Source organism: Cervus canadensis, chromosome 7 (assembly GCF_019320065.1).
Source record: "Cervus canadensis isolate Bull #8, Minnesota chromosome 7, ASM1932006v1, whole genome shotgun sequence".
Taxonomy (NCBI): Eukaryota; Metazoa; Chordata; class Mammalia; order Artiodactyla; family Cervidae; genus Cervus; species Cervus canadensis.
Genome location: NC_057392.1, coordinates 28,775,019 through 28,791,616, shown reverse-complemented (window position 1 = coordinate 28,791,616; position 16,598 = coordinate 28,775,019). Strand labels below are relative to the sequence as shown.

General features: G+C 39.6%; 1 protein-coding gene across 4 annotated transcripts in view; it reads left to right on the top strand.

Moving 5' to 3' along the window:
- COL6A5 (collagen type VI alpha 5 chain) overlaps positions 1-16,598 on the top strand; it is a 156,252-nt gene that overhangs the window by 24,801 nt on the left and 114,853 nt on the right. For all 4 annotated transcript variants that reach the window (XM_043474754.1, XM_043474753.1, XM_043474752.1 and 1 more), the window contains exons 2-4: positions 5,756-5,851; positions 7,479-8,069; positions 11,318-11,950. In XM_043474754.1, coding sequence (XP_043330689.1) covers positions 5,785-5,851; positions 7,479-8,069; positions 11,318-11,950 — 1,291 coding nt within the window. In that variant the 5' untranslated portion in view covers positions 5,756-5,784. The remainder of the gene's footprint in view (positions 1-5,755; positions 5,852-7,478; positions 8,070-11,317; positions 11,951-16,598) is intronic.

Below are 16,598 nucleotides of genomic sequence, written 5' to 3'. Positions count from 1 at the left end.
AATTTGTGCCCTTTTCCTCTTAGTTATGCTGGCTAGAGGTTTATAGATTTACTTGATCTTTTCAAAGAATCAACTTTCTGTTTTGCTGATTTTTTTTCTCTATTTCCTGTTTTCAATGTCATTGATTCTGTTGCATTAAAAAAATTTTCCCTTTCCTCTCTTTGGATTTAATTTTCTCTTCTTTTTAAAAATTTTCCTAAAGCAGATGCTTATATGATGCTTAGCTGATAGATTTTAGATCTCTCTTCTTTTCTGAAATATGCATTCAATACTCTGGATTTCCCTTTAAAATACTAGTTTTGCTGCATTCCACAAATTTGGATAAGCTGTTTTTTCATTTTTATTTAGTTCAAAGTATTTAAAATTTGTTTTTGAAATTTTGTCTGTAACCCTTGTGTTATTTAAACATGTGGTGTTTAATCTCCAAGCATTTTGGTACTTTCTAATTATCATTGTTGATTTCTAGTTTAATTCCACTGTGGTCTAAAAGCAGACATTGTATGATGTGTATTTCTTTAAATTTGTTAAAGTGTGTCTTATGGCCTAGAATGTGGTCTATCTTAGTGAATGCTCTATGTGAGATTGAGAAGAATACATATTCACAATTGTTGAATAACATATTTTATAGTTGTCAATTATGTTAAAAAATGTGCAATGGTTTCCTTACTGATTTTCTCTCTGCTGGATCTGCCCAATTCTGAGAGAGGGATGTTGAAGTTTTCTACTATAATAATGCATTGATCTATTTCTCCTTACAATTGTATTGGTTTTTGTCTCACTGATTTTGATGCCCTGTTTTTAGATGCATATACATTAAGGATTACTATGTCTTCTTGGAGAATTGATCCCTTATCATTTTGTAATGTCTGTCTTTATCACTGATAATTTTCCTTACTCAAAAGTTTGTTTTTCTGAAATTAATAGCATTGTTCTATCTTTTAGCATATTTTTTCCGTCCACTTTCTTTACTCTATTTGTTCTTCATACTTAAAGTGGGCTTCAACTACATATAATAGGGTCTTTTTTGGATACATTCTAATAATTGCTGTCTTTTAATGGAAGTAATTAGACCAATGGCATTTATAGTGATTATTGATATAGTTGGGTTTCCATACATACCTACATTTGTTAGTTTCCTACTTGTTTCCTACTTGTTCTTTATATTTGTGTCTTATACTCTTTTTATGTCTTTTGATTTTTTAATTAATTGAGAATTTTGTATGATTCCATTTTTTCTTTCTTAGTGTATCAATTATCTTTTTAAAAAAACCCTTTTAGTGGTTGCCTTAAAATTTGCCCTGGGTATTTACAGCTAATTCAAATAACACTATATTACTTCATGGGAATTGCAAGTACCTTTTAATAACCAAGCATCCCTAACTTCTCCCTCCTGTCAATAATCAGTGTATTATTGAGTCATTCACTTCAAATATATAAAAGGCATAATCACCAAATACATTGTTGTTGCTACTATTTTGAGCAAGCTCTTATCTGTTAGATCAATTAAAGAATAAGAAAAATAAAAGTCTTAATTTTAACTTCACTTATTCCCTCTTTATTGTTCTTGTATTAACAGTATTTTCTTATGTTCTATATTCCTTTTTGTTAAATTGAAATATAGCTGATTTACAATGTTGTGTTAATTTCAAGTGTATATCAAAGTGATTCAGATATATGTATTTGTGTATATATATATATCCTTTTCTTTCAAATTCTCTTCCCTTATAGGTTGTAAAAAATATTGAGTATAGTTTAATGTGCCATTCAGTAGGTCCTTGTTAGTTATTGATTTTATTTATATTTTTTATATTTTATATAAATTATTTATAAATAATTTTTAAAATAAATTATTTATATATTTAAGTTTGATTCTAAAAATTCAGTAGTGTGTACTGTATTCTTGATGCTCTGGCTTCTGAGAGCTTGCTCACCCAAGGAGGGACTGCCCTTCCCCAGGATTAACCAATTCCTAGAAATAGTAGGACTTGCCTGCTAACATTCCTTAGATGTAGAAACCAATAAATTCTGAGTCCACACCCTCTCCTGCCTCCTCTTATTGGGCTCTTGAACTCTGCGGGCACTACTCACCTTTCCTTGCCACCCCAGTAACATGTACTTGGCAACTAAGGACCACCCCTACAATGCAGACCCCACTGAAATTTCTCAGACTATTCACTTCTAAATCTGTGTAGCTTGCCACACCTAGCCTTGCCCACTGCCTCCCAGGAAAACCAGGATGAGGCTCCTCCCCACCTCTTTCTGCCTGTTCCTATCTCCTCAGGACTTCCCTCTGTGGCCCTGCATGGCGCGTCTTGCCTCTTGTTTCTAAGAGGCTGTGAGTACAATAAAAAGTCTTCCTTTTTAACAATCATCTGTGTCTGTGCATCTTTCTGTGTCTGATGAAAACATAACTTGTGTCTTTATGGAGATCCAAATTGCTGACCTATATTATTTTCCTTCTCTCTGAGAGCTTCTTTGAACATTTCTTGCAAAATGTTCTTTTGCAAGAACATCAGGTCTCCTAGTAACAAATTCTCTCATTTTTTTTTCTTTGTTTGAGAAAGTCTTTATTTCTCCACCAACTCTTGAAAATGGTTTCACAGGTTGCAAAATTCCAGGTTTGTGGGTCTTTTTCTCTCGACACTTAAGATAGTCCAATCCTGGGACTTCCCTGGTGGTCCAATGGTTAAAAATTTGCCTTCCAATGCAGGAGACACGGGTTGAATCCCTGGTTGGGGAAATAAGATCCCACATGCTGTGGGGAGACCAAGTCTGTGCACCCATTACTGAGACTGTGCACTCTAGAGCCCATGCTCCAAAACAAGAGAAGCCTGTGTGCCTCAACAAAGAGCCTGTACAATGCAATGAAAACCCAGCACAGAAAAAAATAAAATGTAAAATAAGTAAAATAGTCTGTGCCAACCTCCTTTTGTTTGTGTGATTGCTGAGAAGTTAGATGTAATTTTTGCTCCTCTGTAGATAATGCGTTTATTTTTTGTTTGTTTGTTTTGGGCAGTTTTCCTTTTTATGTTGTTTGAGCTTCCTGGATCTGTAGTTTGGTGTCTGACATTAACTTGCAGGAAATTCTCAGTCATTACTGTTTCAAATACTTCTTCTCCTGCTGTTATTTCCACTACAAATATATTATACTTTCAATAGTTGTCCCCTAGTTCTTACATGTAATGTTCCATTTTTCTCTTTGCTTTTCAATTTTGGAAGTTTCTATTGATAAATCCTCAAACTCAGAGATTCTTTCCTTAGCTTACGTCCAGTCTACTAATGAGTCCATCAAAGACATTCTTCACTTCTGTTACAGAGTTTCTACTCTCTTGAATTTGTTGCTTACATCATCCATCTGTTCTTGCATGCTGTATACTTTTTTCATTAGAGCCATTAGCATATTAATAATTTTTGTTTTCAGAGAGTTCTCCTATAAGTGTAATTTTTTTAAAAAGATACACAATAACAAGTGTTGGTGAGAATGTGGAGAAATTGGGACCTTTATATCTGCTGGTAGGAGTGTAAAATGAGGCAGCCACTTTGGAAAGCAATTTGGCAGTTTCTAAAAGTGTTAAACATAAAGCTAGCATAAGATCAAAAATTCTTCTAGGTGTCTACCAAAAGAAATGAAAACATATATCCACATAAAAATTTGTACATGAATATTCATAGCAGCATTATTCATAGTAGCCAGAAGTAGAATAATCCAAATATCCAACAACTGGTGAATAGATTGTTTATAAGTTGTATATCCATACAGTAGAATATTGTTGTTCAGTGGCTAAGTCAGGTACGATTCTTTGCAACCCCATGAACTGCAGCACTCCAGGCTTCCCTAGCCTTCATTATCTCCTGGAGTTTGCTCAAACTCAAGTCCATTGAGTCGGTGATGCCTTTCAGCCATCTCATGCTACTCAAACATAAAAAGAATGTCACAACATGGATAAATCTTGAAAGCGTTATGTTAAAGAATCCAAACACAAAAGGCCACATGTTATATGGTTCCATTTATATTAATGTCTAGAATGGGTAAATCCATAGAGAAGAAAGCAGATCAGTGGTTACCAGGAACTTTGGGGAGGGGAGAATTAGTAACTGCTGATGGGTATGGGGTGTCATATTTGTGTCATTAAAATGTTCTGGAATTACTGATAACTGATGCAAATCCTGCTAATAAACTGAAACACATTGAATTGTCCACTTTAAAGGGAAAATTGTGTAGAATGTGAATTATATCTTAAAAATAAAATTGATTAATAAGTAAAATATATGATATGTTAGAATATGATGACTATAGATTTGAAAGTCATTGATGACGTGATTCAGCTACTAACTACCAGGGAGCCTCTATTTCCTTTTTGGCAAAATAAGGGTTTAGTCTAAATGATCCATAGGGTGGCTTCCAAATCTAGTTTCCAGTGATTCCCTCAATCTTCCTGCATGATTAGCAATTTCAAAATAACTGCTGAAAGGTCAACTCTAGAATAAAATACAGTCCTTATACTTTAGGTATTTCATTAAAGGCATCTCTATTCTTGAGTATTGGTTATTTTATGTATTTCCCTATTAATCAAAGCAACAACTTTGACTTGGCGGCATTTCTGTAAGATTATAATTTCCCATGAAGAATATTTCTAATTGATTGTGAGCTCATGAAGAGAAATACTGAAGTTAAAGTAATTTACAAAATTGGGTATAACCACAAATGACAGAACAATTTTCACCGGGGATTAATGAAGAAAGAAATGTGGGTAGCTGTTGGATTTTTGAGCCAAGTTGTAAACATATACAATAGTTATTGTTGACATGAAAATAGATAATCAAGAATAGTGACTTCGTAAATTCTGTGAGTTCATAGATTTTGCATAGAGCTTATAGAACTGTGGTTAAAGTTTGGGCTCCATGATCACCTGTCTGGGTTAGGACGCTGGATTCACCACTTATCAATACCAAGACACCTGTGCCTGTTTCCTTATCTGTCATGTGTTATAGTAGGTGTACCTCAGTAAGATGGTTGGGAGGATTAAATAATATGATGCTTAAAGAGCACTAAGAAAAATATCTGAGCCATGGTAAGGACACAGCAAACATTAACATTATCTATTTTCAGCGAATGGGCTCCTCTGGTGGCCCAGATGGTAAAGACTCTTCCTGCAATGCAGGAGACGCAGGTTTGATCCGTGGGTTGGGAAGATCCCCTGGAGAAGTTAATGGCTACTCACTCCAGTATTCTTGCCTGGAGAATTCCATGGACAGAGGAGCCCTGTGGGCTACAGTCCATGGGGTCACAAAGAGTTGGAACCGACTGAGCAAATGCATACACACAGAGACATTTTCAACAAACACTCAAACACTTGATGAATACTTTCCTCGTCGTTCAGACAGTAAAGAATCTGCCTGCAATGGAGACTTGGAATCTGCCTGCCAGTGCAGAAGACAAGAGACTCAGGTTCAATCCCTGGGTTGGGAAGATCCCTTGGAGGAGGAAATGGCAACCCACTCCAGTATTCTCGCCTGGGAAATTCCACGGACAGAGGAGCATGGCAGGCTACAGTTCATGGGGCCGCAAAGAGTCAGATACGACTTAGCAACTAACACTTTCCACTTGATGAATGTTTTAAACTCACTTGACATTGCTTTGACAAATACAGTGTTTACAGTTATATTGTGTTCTAACTCAACTTTCTCAGTAGTTATTTCTTGTTTAACAATGAGATTTTTCACAAGGTGAACAACATGCTTTTTTTTTTAACAGAATAAAAGCAAGAAAACTTCACTAACAAGATGAAGATCCTGCTAATTATATTTGTTCCGATCTTCTGGACTGAAACCCTGACATATCAGAGCCCAGGTACCACTATATTTTATGTTTATTATTATTAGGAAAATAAATATTTTTGTCTCAACAAATCTTTATTTTAATTAATAGAAACAAGGGATGTATTTCTTTACTGAAAAATCGAAGTAGACGGAATTTATTTGTAGTTGGTGATATACAATGTCAAGCATACTCAAGCTTTCAAAGATGATAGAAAACTAGATGCAAAATCATGAGTTATGGTATACCTGGCCAGAAAAACTTCAATTAATCACTGATTTTTTTGAAGTCCTGATGTTCTGTGTCTCTATGAATAGAGTTAGCCCATTTGTTTTATAGGTCAGTTTGCAACTTGGCTTTAATAAATGAAAGAAAAGGGAAAAAAAGGAACCCCACAGAGGAAATTATATGTATATAATAATTAATATAAAAGCTTTCATATTCCTTATACATGTAGAATATGAAAGCTAGATTTATTTGTATTTATAAACACATCACTCAAAGAAATATTTTTAACTCTGCATGTGCTACCCTCAGATTTCCTGATATCAGGGTCACTTTTTAAGAAATATCCTGCTTAGTTAAACATTTACGAGCAGATCACTAATTGGGAGGATGGAGGTGGCTGACCATTTCTGCTAAAGTCAACACTGGTGTTTTTTTCCATCATCCAGATGCTCTTTATGAGGTACGCATATATTCCCCCACCCCTAGTTGCTGTGAATATTGCCTACAATGGCTCACAGCAGTACCTCGCTTTCTCAGGAGAATTGCCCTTGGTTTTCCCAGAGCCACCTTACCCAGGAGGTTATGCCTGTAACCCTCCAATCCTTCTCTCCAATTCTTGGGGAAGGTCTGTAGCTGATAACTGACTGTTGTTAGTCACTAAATCATGTCCATCTATTTTGTGACCCCATGGACCACAGCCAGCCAGGCTCCTCTGTTCATTCAGTACTTTCCTAGGCGACCATACTGGAGTTGGTTGCCATTTCCTTCTCCAAGGGATCTTCCCAAACCAGGGAACGAACCTATTTCCTGGACTGACAAGTGGATTCTTTACCACTAAGCAGGGAAGGAAACTGTTTTCTACATTGGCAGGTGGATTCTTTACCACTAAGCCATCCCTCTTGAGCCAAAGAGGGATGCTCTGGTGTAAAGGATGCACCAGAGTCTCCTCAAATCAAGCTACACCCTGCTTCTCTTCCTCTGCCTCCCCTCAATCAAAAGCTCCTGTTTCAGATCTGCCTCTATGATCTCCAGCCCAAGATAGCTGCTTCTCTGCTTGATACTGTTATAAAAGTTGCTTTTAATCCACAGGCCACTTGGCGACTTTCTGGTATCACATTGTTTATTCTTTTAGTACAATATCAAGTTGTTTGGGGTTCCAAAAAACCAAAAAACAACAACAACAAAAATGTCAGTTGGTTGCCTTTGGCACAGAGTTGAGAAAGAAAAATCTGTTGTTAACATTACAGAAGTTCTCTTGTTTGACATTTTAGCATAAACAAGTACAGTTTCCTCTGTTTGACCTCCAGAAGACTCTTTCCTCGGGATTCTGAGTTACCCTTAATACTAGGACATAATCTCAGAGGAGATGTGGTTAAAATACCAAGGCTAAACCATCACCTCATTTGGGTTTGTTGTCATCTTATTTTGATAGGGCCAGGCCCTGAGTATGCTGATGTGGTGTTTCTCGTGGACAGCTCCGACCGCCTGGGAATTAAGTCCTTCCCGTTTGTGAAGTCCTTCATCAACAAGATGATCAGCAGCCTCCCCATAGAGGCTGACAAGTACCACGTGGGCCTGGCCCAGTACAGTGATGGGCTCCACAGAGAGTTCCTGCTCAGAGCCTTCAAGAGCAGGGGCCCCATGTTGAATCACATCAAGAAGAACTTCGAGTTCCTGGGGGGCTCCTTGCGGATTGGGAACGCTCTCCAGGAGGTGCACAGGGCCTACTTCTCAGGCGAGAGGGACAAGAAACTGTTTCCCCCGATCCTAGTGGTCCTGGCTTCCGCCGAGTCCGAAGATGCTGTGGAAGAGGCTGCCGAAGCACTGCGCAAAGATGGGGTGAGGATCGTCTCCGTGGGGATGCAGGGGGTGTCTGAGAAGACCCTGAAGGCCATGGCCACGGGCCAGTTCCACTACAGCCTCCGGACGGCCAGGGACCTCAGCACATTCTCCAGAAACATGACGCAAATTCTCAAGGATGCAGTTCAGTACAAAGATGGAGTAGCCCACTCTGATATAGAAGGTAAGGAGGTCCTTGGTTGAAGAGGTGTCCTACCCCTATGCACTCTGACCCAGAAAGCCATCTCCTATTATCTCTAGGGTGCCACCCACGAGAAATCTCTATTTCATGCAGAAATGTAGAAGACCTCCTTCTCATCAACTTTCATTCCTGATCCCCTAAAGCTAAAAGGAGGCTACCACAGCTTCTCATTTGAAAAATGCTTTATTTGTGTCTTAGGAAAGTTCTCCATAAGACCCCCAAACAGAGGACCTTTGAGTAAAAATATAGTTTACTTAGGAGGTAATCCTAGAAAGCCTTACCAAAGAGAGGGTGACGTGAGACAGGAGGCCACATAAGCAATGTTGATGAGCAGGTGGAACAGGTCAGTACACACATGGAAGGCACCCAGTAAGTATACTGCACTGCTAAGGGGGTCCAACCATTCCATCCAGAGCAAGGTAGAAAGAGTTCCTACCAAATGGATTTTTCTGGCTGCCTCTGTGCTCAGTTGATGATGAGAGGCTATTCTGAGTAGGTGCTATCTAGTTCTAAGACTCAAGGAAGCCACTCAGTGTGGTAAAGAGTGCCCTTACTACAGGTCAAAAAGATCCAGACAATGGCACTAGCTGACTGTGAACTTGAGAAAGTAGGGTCATCTCTGTCTCTGTGAGCCTTGCATCAGCACCCTCATTTGTAAGATATTAAAGTTGGAATGATCTTGAAACTTTTTTCCAGCTCTCATTCACCAATTCCTTGGCTATCACTATGGGTTGATTTTGTAATCAGACCAGGCTATGCCTTAATAAAAAGTAGACCTCCTGAATAAGAAGTTTATTGATTTCCCTTGTAACATTATAGGACTAGTGCTCAGGTTGACCAGTTGTTTTGCTCCTATTCAAATAATTAGGCTGGTGGTGGCTCTTCCATCTTCAAATATTACTTTCAAGGTGCCCTGGGAATTGGTATGAAGCTGGTGAAGGGGAAAAAGAGGGAAGGTCATTCACGGGATGATTTTATGGGCTAAGCTTGGAAGAGGCACACATTACTTCTGCTCACATTTCTTTAGTAAGATCTTAGTCCCATGGCCACACCTAACTGCAGGTGAGGCTGGGAACTATGTCTAGTCTTGTGCGAGCAAGAGGAGGAAATGGGTTTGGGTAAGTATTGGGCAGCCTCTGTTCAGTTAGTGTTGCCTCTGAAGCACCAGGAAGTACTTTTACCTCCACTTTTCCCAGCCTTCATTCCTTCTGCCTTGGGGGAAGTAGCAAGTTCTCAGAGCACATGTACTTCTCCTCCTAGAGAGACCCTCCAGTGACCCTTCGCTGGTGACTGGGACAGTAAAGAATCTGCCTGCAATGCAGGAGACCCGGGTTCAATCCCTGGGTTGGGAAGATCCCTTGGAGGCGGGTGTGGCAACCCACTCTAGTATTCTTGCCTGGAGAATCCCCATGGACAAGGGAAGCCAGCAGACTACCATCCATGGGGTCCCAAAGAGTCGGACACGACTGAGTGACTAAGCACATGAATGAATGTGACCCTTCACCTTGGGAACCTTGGAGATCTTACAACCCTGTAGATAGCTTGAGGTCTCCATGACAGTAGGGCTTTACCACCTTCATAGAAGGCTCTGGGTACTGACCGTGTTTCTCTCACTCCTCCTTATTTATTTCACAGCAGTATATGGTTCAAAAAGGGTTGCTTGTCAGGACCCTATCTTTCCCTTTGAAAGTGAAAATGTTAGTCACTCAGTGATGTCTGACTCTTTGTGACCCCATGGACTGTAGTCCACAAGGCTCCTCTGTTCATTGAGTTCCCCAGGCAAGACTATTGGAGTGGATTGCCATTCCTTTCCTGATCCAGGGACTGAACCCAGGTCTTCCACATTGCAGGCAGATTCTTTACCACCTGAGCCACCAGGGAAGCCTAGAGGTTAAGAATAAGGGTTTTGGAATCTGAGTTCAAACCCTGGCTTGGCTGCTAAGGGCCTTGAGTAAGCTGCTTAAATTTTGAGCTCCAGTTTCCTTACCTATAAAGTAAGGATAATAGTGTTGGCCTTATGATATGAGTGATATGACTTGTATGGAGTTTGGCAAACAGTTTGTAATAGCTATTTGCAAATAAATGCTGAGCTGAGCAAGCCATGCTGAAAGTTTTATTTAGCCAACTATGTGGGGGTTCAGAGTACATTAGTAGATTTATGAGAATTATAATTCCACAAATACTTCTGAGCTCCTACCAGGCACCAGGTACCGGAGAGATAGAGGTAAGTAAGATATGTCTTTTGGCTTCTAGAGCTCACTATCTTAGGGTAGCTTTGGGCAAGATTTGAACTTATCTCTCAGCTGCACTTATCACAGTTGTGGTTCCCCCATCTGTGCCTGGAGTGGGTATTTTCTGGGCATGTGATATACTCTCCCCTGCATTCCAGATTTATACAACCAACTGCTTACCTGGCATCTTCAATAGATCTCGAATTTAGCATGTCTGAAACAGAGCTCTTGACTCCTCCCTCCAACCTGTTCTTCCCCTATCTCCCCTATCTTGGAAAAAGACACAACCAACATCCTCTCACTTGTTCACATCAAAAACCTAGGCGCTTTCAACACTACTTTCTGTCTCCTACCATATATCTAATTTATCATCAAGTCCTCCATTCTATCTCGAATTCATGTATCAAAACTACTCTTTTTGTTCTATCTTATCTGCTTTATCTTTGCCCAAGAACCATTATCTATTTCCTGTATTAGGACAATTACTTTTAAGTAAATTTTAATGAGCTCATTGTCTCCCTTCAGGAACTAGGGTGATAATTAAAAGATGCGAATAAGATCATGTGAGTCCCATATGAATGGACCTGGTTCCCTCTGACCTCATCATTGTTCCCCTCACTCATCGGCTCCAGCTACTCTGGGCTTCTTGCTTGTTTCTACTTCAAGCCTTTCTTTCTGCCAGAATTATTCTTTTTTTTTTTCAAACAACGTGCAGCTGAATCTTTCTCTTCGCCTTTCTCAACCTAAATGTGATCCTTTCAGAGAGGCCTTCCCTAACTTATTTATGTCTCAGATAATTTAGTTCTTACCCCACATCACCAACATAGGGCAAATTTTGCTCAGAATTCTTATTTTTATTTTTTTTCAGCAAAAAATTGCTACCTCTATTTGTCATGACTCCCTCCATTTTCCCTAATGACGTCTGACAATCTATACGGTGGCTTTCTCACTCTGAGCCAGGGGTCTGTACTAACCTACCTGCCTTTTCTCTCTCCATAGTCCCCTTTCCCAGGGCCTGTGAGAAAGATTCAATTGCCGACCTCATGTTTCTGGTGGATGAGGCTGTTGGGACCACAGAGAATCTAAGGCTTCTGCAGAACTTCTTGAAGAACATCACCTCCTCCATGGATGTGCAAAACAACTGCCTGCGGCTTGGACTTATGAGTTACAGTGACAGAGTCAAGACGTTTTCTCTTCTGAACTCGAGCACAACCCTGTCTGAATTTCAGAAGCAAATCCAGAAGCTTTCTCTGGAGGCTGGGAAATCCATTGCTGGAGCTGCCCTTGAGCAGATGAGGAGGGAAGGCTTCTCAGCATCACATGGCAGCAGACGGGCCCAAGGAGTGCCCCAAATAGCAGTCCTGGTTACTAACAGGCCGTCGGATGACAATGTGCGGGAGGTGGCCCTCGACCTCCGGCTGCAGGATGTAACTGTTCTTGCCGTGGGCATTGAAGGGGCCAACAAGACCCAGTTAGAAGAAATAGTGTCTTACCCTCCGGGACAGACCATCTCCATGCTAGGGTCCTATGCAGACTTGCATAATTACAGTAAGAACTTCTTTAAAAAGCTCCAGAATGAAATATGGTCCCAAATTTCGACTCAGGCTGAACAAGTGGAACTTGATAAAACTGGTATGTTTTAAAAAATACTTCTCATATTATAAAAGTAATAGGAGCAGTTGTCAAGGGTGGGAGCAGAGTCAGGCTCAAGGACTTACTGTAATTGGGTATAGGAATTTTGGGAGTTATGAAAATATTCTAAAGTTAGATTTTGGTGATAGTTTCTCTTTATAAATTTTCAAACCTTATGACTTTCCTAAATGCTATTAAATGATTGCAATGGAGGTTTTAAGCATGTTAAGTCATATAGGAATAAAATATAAAAATGGTAATTATAAAATAGTTTAATAGTGTTGATGAACATAAAAAAAAATCTCCTGTAGTCTTAACTTTCAGATAAAGCCATTCTTAACATTTCTCTTATCTTTTAGTCTCTTCTCTCTCTCTACACTCATGGACACACAAACACATGCATACACATTTTTAAAAAAGGATGTAACATGGGTATCAGTGCTGTTGAAAAGAACTTAATGTAATGATGGAAATGTTCTTTGTCTTCACTGTTCAGTAAGGCAGTCACTAGCCAACTTTGGCTATTGAGCACTTGGAATGTGGCTAGTGGAACTGAAGAACTGAGTTTTAAGTTTAACTTAGTTTTAATTTATTTTTAACAGCCACATGCTGGTGGCTGGCATATTGGACAATGCAGGAACACACTGTTAGGTACTTGTTGTATCATTGACCATTACCTCTGAGTGTGACTAACAAAAGGAAAAAAAAATAACAATGATTTAGATATGATAAAACTATTTTCTGTTTCACAAATAAGTCCTAAGGTAGGTATTAAGAGCTGAATGGTACACCAGTGTCAGTGTCTAAGCTATTTTCTTGTTTGTGGTCTCTATTCCCAGTATCATAATCCAAGATAACTGCTCCTGGCATTACATTCACATCCAGCAACTAGAATGATAAAATAGAAGGAAAAGGCAGGCTTCCCCCTCCTTTTCTTCAAAGATATTCCCGGGAATTACACATGCCATCTTTGCTTATATCCCCTTGGCCAGAACTTAGTCACATATCACTCCTCATTAATGTAATCTTTACTTGGGGCAGCCAAGTACCTCGGCAAATTACTGGGGCCTAAATTAGTTTAGAAGAGAGAATGGATGTTAGGGATAACCAGGATGATATGCCTTACTCCCTTTTCTATCAACCTTATACCATGAACTTTTGTCCACCTCTTTAATGTTCATTGACAATATTCTTTTTAGGTTGGAAGTAATATTCCATCCTCTGGGTATAACATAATTTGTTTGATATAGCCTAAATTGTTGGATATAGAGGTTGTTGCCAGTATTCTGCTCTTATGAAGATCTTAGCAGGGATCATCATTGTACTTATATCTTTATCCACAACTGAATCTGCTATAGCCTTACCAAGTTCTTTTCAAAGGTGCCAGGACACACAGACAAAAGATACTCGATGTGGCTTTGAGTTTATCTACTTCTGAGCTATCTGCTGTCTTCACACATTTCCCTGCAATAAAATGCTTTCAAACAATTGGATTCAAATTTGGCAGTACCCACCTGGAAAAGAATCCTCCAATCACATTAAAGGTTAATTTTAAATTCACGTTAGTCAACTGAAAGTGTAAGGATGCAGTCCTGGGCCAGCCCTCACTTTCCTCTTGCATATATACATTACACGGCAGCAGCAAAGAACCAGTATCCTGTTACCTCCTGCATGATGCAGACAGCAGTCCTTCAGAGTGGCAGCTGCTTTGTTGTAGTATCAAGTTTAAGGCATAGGGGGATGTGTAGTGTGGTTTATCTCAGAGAGTTTGCAATTACGTGACAAAAACTATTGTTGCCATTATAGAATTTCTAAATGGGAAGAAATGGGACCAGGGCTAGGACAAGGGTATCCTTATCTTCCATAAAGCCTCAGTAAGTGGCTTCGCATTCATTCTGTGGCTCTCAAATATTGGTACCTGACTTAGGTTGGATTCTTCAGATGTAGATGTCAGATAAGGATTCATGTAAAATTGATGTATTAAAAATATACCCAGGAAAACTGGAGATCGGTAGGGAAGTGAGCATATGGGACCAGGAATGGCAGGATGATAAGCAAAGTCCCATGGAGGGCCAATTCCACTGAACCATTCTAGAGACAGTGTGGGTTAAAGCTTAGAGTTGTCCTACTCAGGGGGCAATGTAACCAAAGGATTCATATTCCAGCACACAGGAGGAAATATTCATTTCCAGACACTGCTGGCTCAAGTGAAAAGCAAAAAGGATTTCAACAACCTGAGTAGCCACCCACCCCTAGACACTGGTGCTAACTGTTGGAATGAAAGTGCTAGGAACTGGTTACACAAAAATGGTAAAGGATTTGAGGGGATATAGGTGGAGCACCCACAGTATCTACTATAAATTTATCAGGGCTTCCTGAGGAGATTGCTAATAATTCAGTGGCCCAATCCAATGACCAGTGTCTGAAGGTAGGGCAGGCATTTTAGAAAGCTCTCCAACGAACTCACACTAGCAATATCTGAGAACCACTACCTCAGTGAATTTGCCATGGTCTGCACTGAGAGAACCAGCTTTGCAGTTTCAAAATGGTCAAACACAGACAACCAATCTCGACTGACTTAGTCACTGCTGTGTCCACCACCTCCGATACTACTGTTTTCAATTTATTTAATAGAACTTCATTAAAGGAAGGAAAATCTCACATTAACCAATCCAGGAGACTGATGGATAAGAAAAGATTGATGATTATCTTTGTAATGGAACTAGAGTGCCAGGGACCTGGACAGTGAAGACCATACTCCTCTGAGAAATACAGTCTCTCCCTGTAGACATATATACAAGTGGGAAGCTAGACTGTAAGCAAAAGATTGCTGGAGGATGTGGAATCAGAGCAAAGGAGTTAGTTTTATGACTTAAATGTCTTGTGGTATTTAGTCAGGGGAATGATTCTATTTTAAAGTCCAATATATAGATCTATATATCTAGATAACTGTGCAGGTGAGACCTTGCCCCAGGGGACACATTTTCCTTCAACTCTGTCCAACTGAACTTTTTAGATGGATATATTCTGTAATTACACTGTCCCATGTAATAGCCACATGGAACTGTTAAGCACCTGAAATGTGGCTTTTGCAACTGAAGAGTTGACTTTTAAATTTTATTTAATTTTAAGCAGTTTAAGTTCACATTTTAATAGAAACATGTGACTAGTGGCTAGTGTATTGGACTGGCACAGCTCCAGGACGGGATGGATGGGCATTGCCATGGTTATCCCCTGGGACTTGAATTTTTTCTTCCTCATTACTGACCACCATTTTTCTTTATTAGATATATAAATCAATTCATTCTGGTCTCTATCACATGTTTCTGTCTGGGGAATCAAACTTGTCTTTTGCAGATAACTGCTTCAGTTCAGTTCAGTTCAGTCGCTCAGTCGTGTCCGACTCTTTGCGACCCCGTGAATCACAGCATGCCAGTCCTCCCTGTCCATCACAAACTCCCGGAGTTTACTCAAACTCATGCCCATCGAGTCGGTGATGCCATCCAGCCATCTCATCCTCTGTCGTCCCCTTCTCCTCCTGCCCCTAATCCCTCCCAGCATCAGGGTCTTTTCCAATGAGTCAACTCTTCGCATGAGGTGGCCAAAGTATTGGAGTTTCAGCTTCAGCATTACCTTTGCCCTAATACTTTATATGTTGACTTCATAGTTTAATTCTCAAGCTTATTTTCAGTATTTCTGATTTCTTAAGAGCCAACTCCCCATAGCCTGAAGTAGTGTCAACAGCTATAAGTTACCAACAAGCTATCAAGAAAGAAAATATTTTTGAAATGACTAAATTGTCTTGTATTTTAGAGACCTTTTCACATACTCAACCAGGTAACTGTGCATATAACCTAAATTTAAAGATATATTTTTTTCTTCTACCCAATTAAAAAAATGGCTAAGTAGAGTAGTAAAAAGACTATTAGGAAAGCTAAAGCACTTTTTGACAGAGAATCTGCTCAACAAAGGAAAAATATTGAGAGCTCTTTCATTTACAATTTTCTGTTGAAATCTTGTGATGTACCAGGCCTCAGTTGGGCAGAAGCAGAAAACTAGGCAAAGTCTCTGCCTTCATGGAGCTGACACTCTGTGTCAGGAAACAGGCTGTGATCATGAACAAATGAATAAAGTAATTTCAGGAAGTAATGGGTATCATAAAGAAAGTAGACAGGGTAATAGGATAGATAATGATTGATGTGCTTTAGCTGGAAGGGAAGAGAAGGGCTTCTAAAGAACCTAGAACATTTGAGTTGACACATCCATGAGATGAGAAGGAACCAGCCATGTGAAGATTTGGGGGGAAGAATATTTCAGGAAAGAGGGCAGGCACAAAACTACAGGAGCAAGCTCAGTGTTGTTGAAACACAGTGAGGAAGATAAAGAATTGCTAATTCCCTTGTGGTTCGGCTGGTAAAGAATCCACCTGCGATGCAGGAAACCAGAGTTCGATCCCTGGGTTGGGAAGATCCCCTGGAGAAAGGAAAGGCTACCCACTCTAGTATTCTGACCTAGAGAATTCCAAGGACTGTATAGTCCATGGGGTTGCAAAGAGTCAGATACAACCGAGCAACTTTCACTCACTTACTCAGAAATAGGATGAGAAAGACAAGGAGGAAAGGTTAGTGTTATTTTTCATTTTAAAATT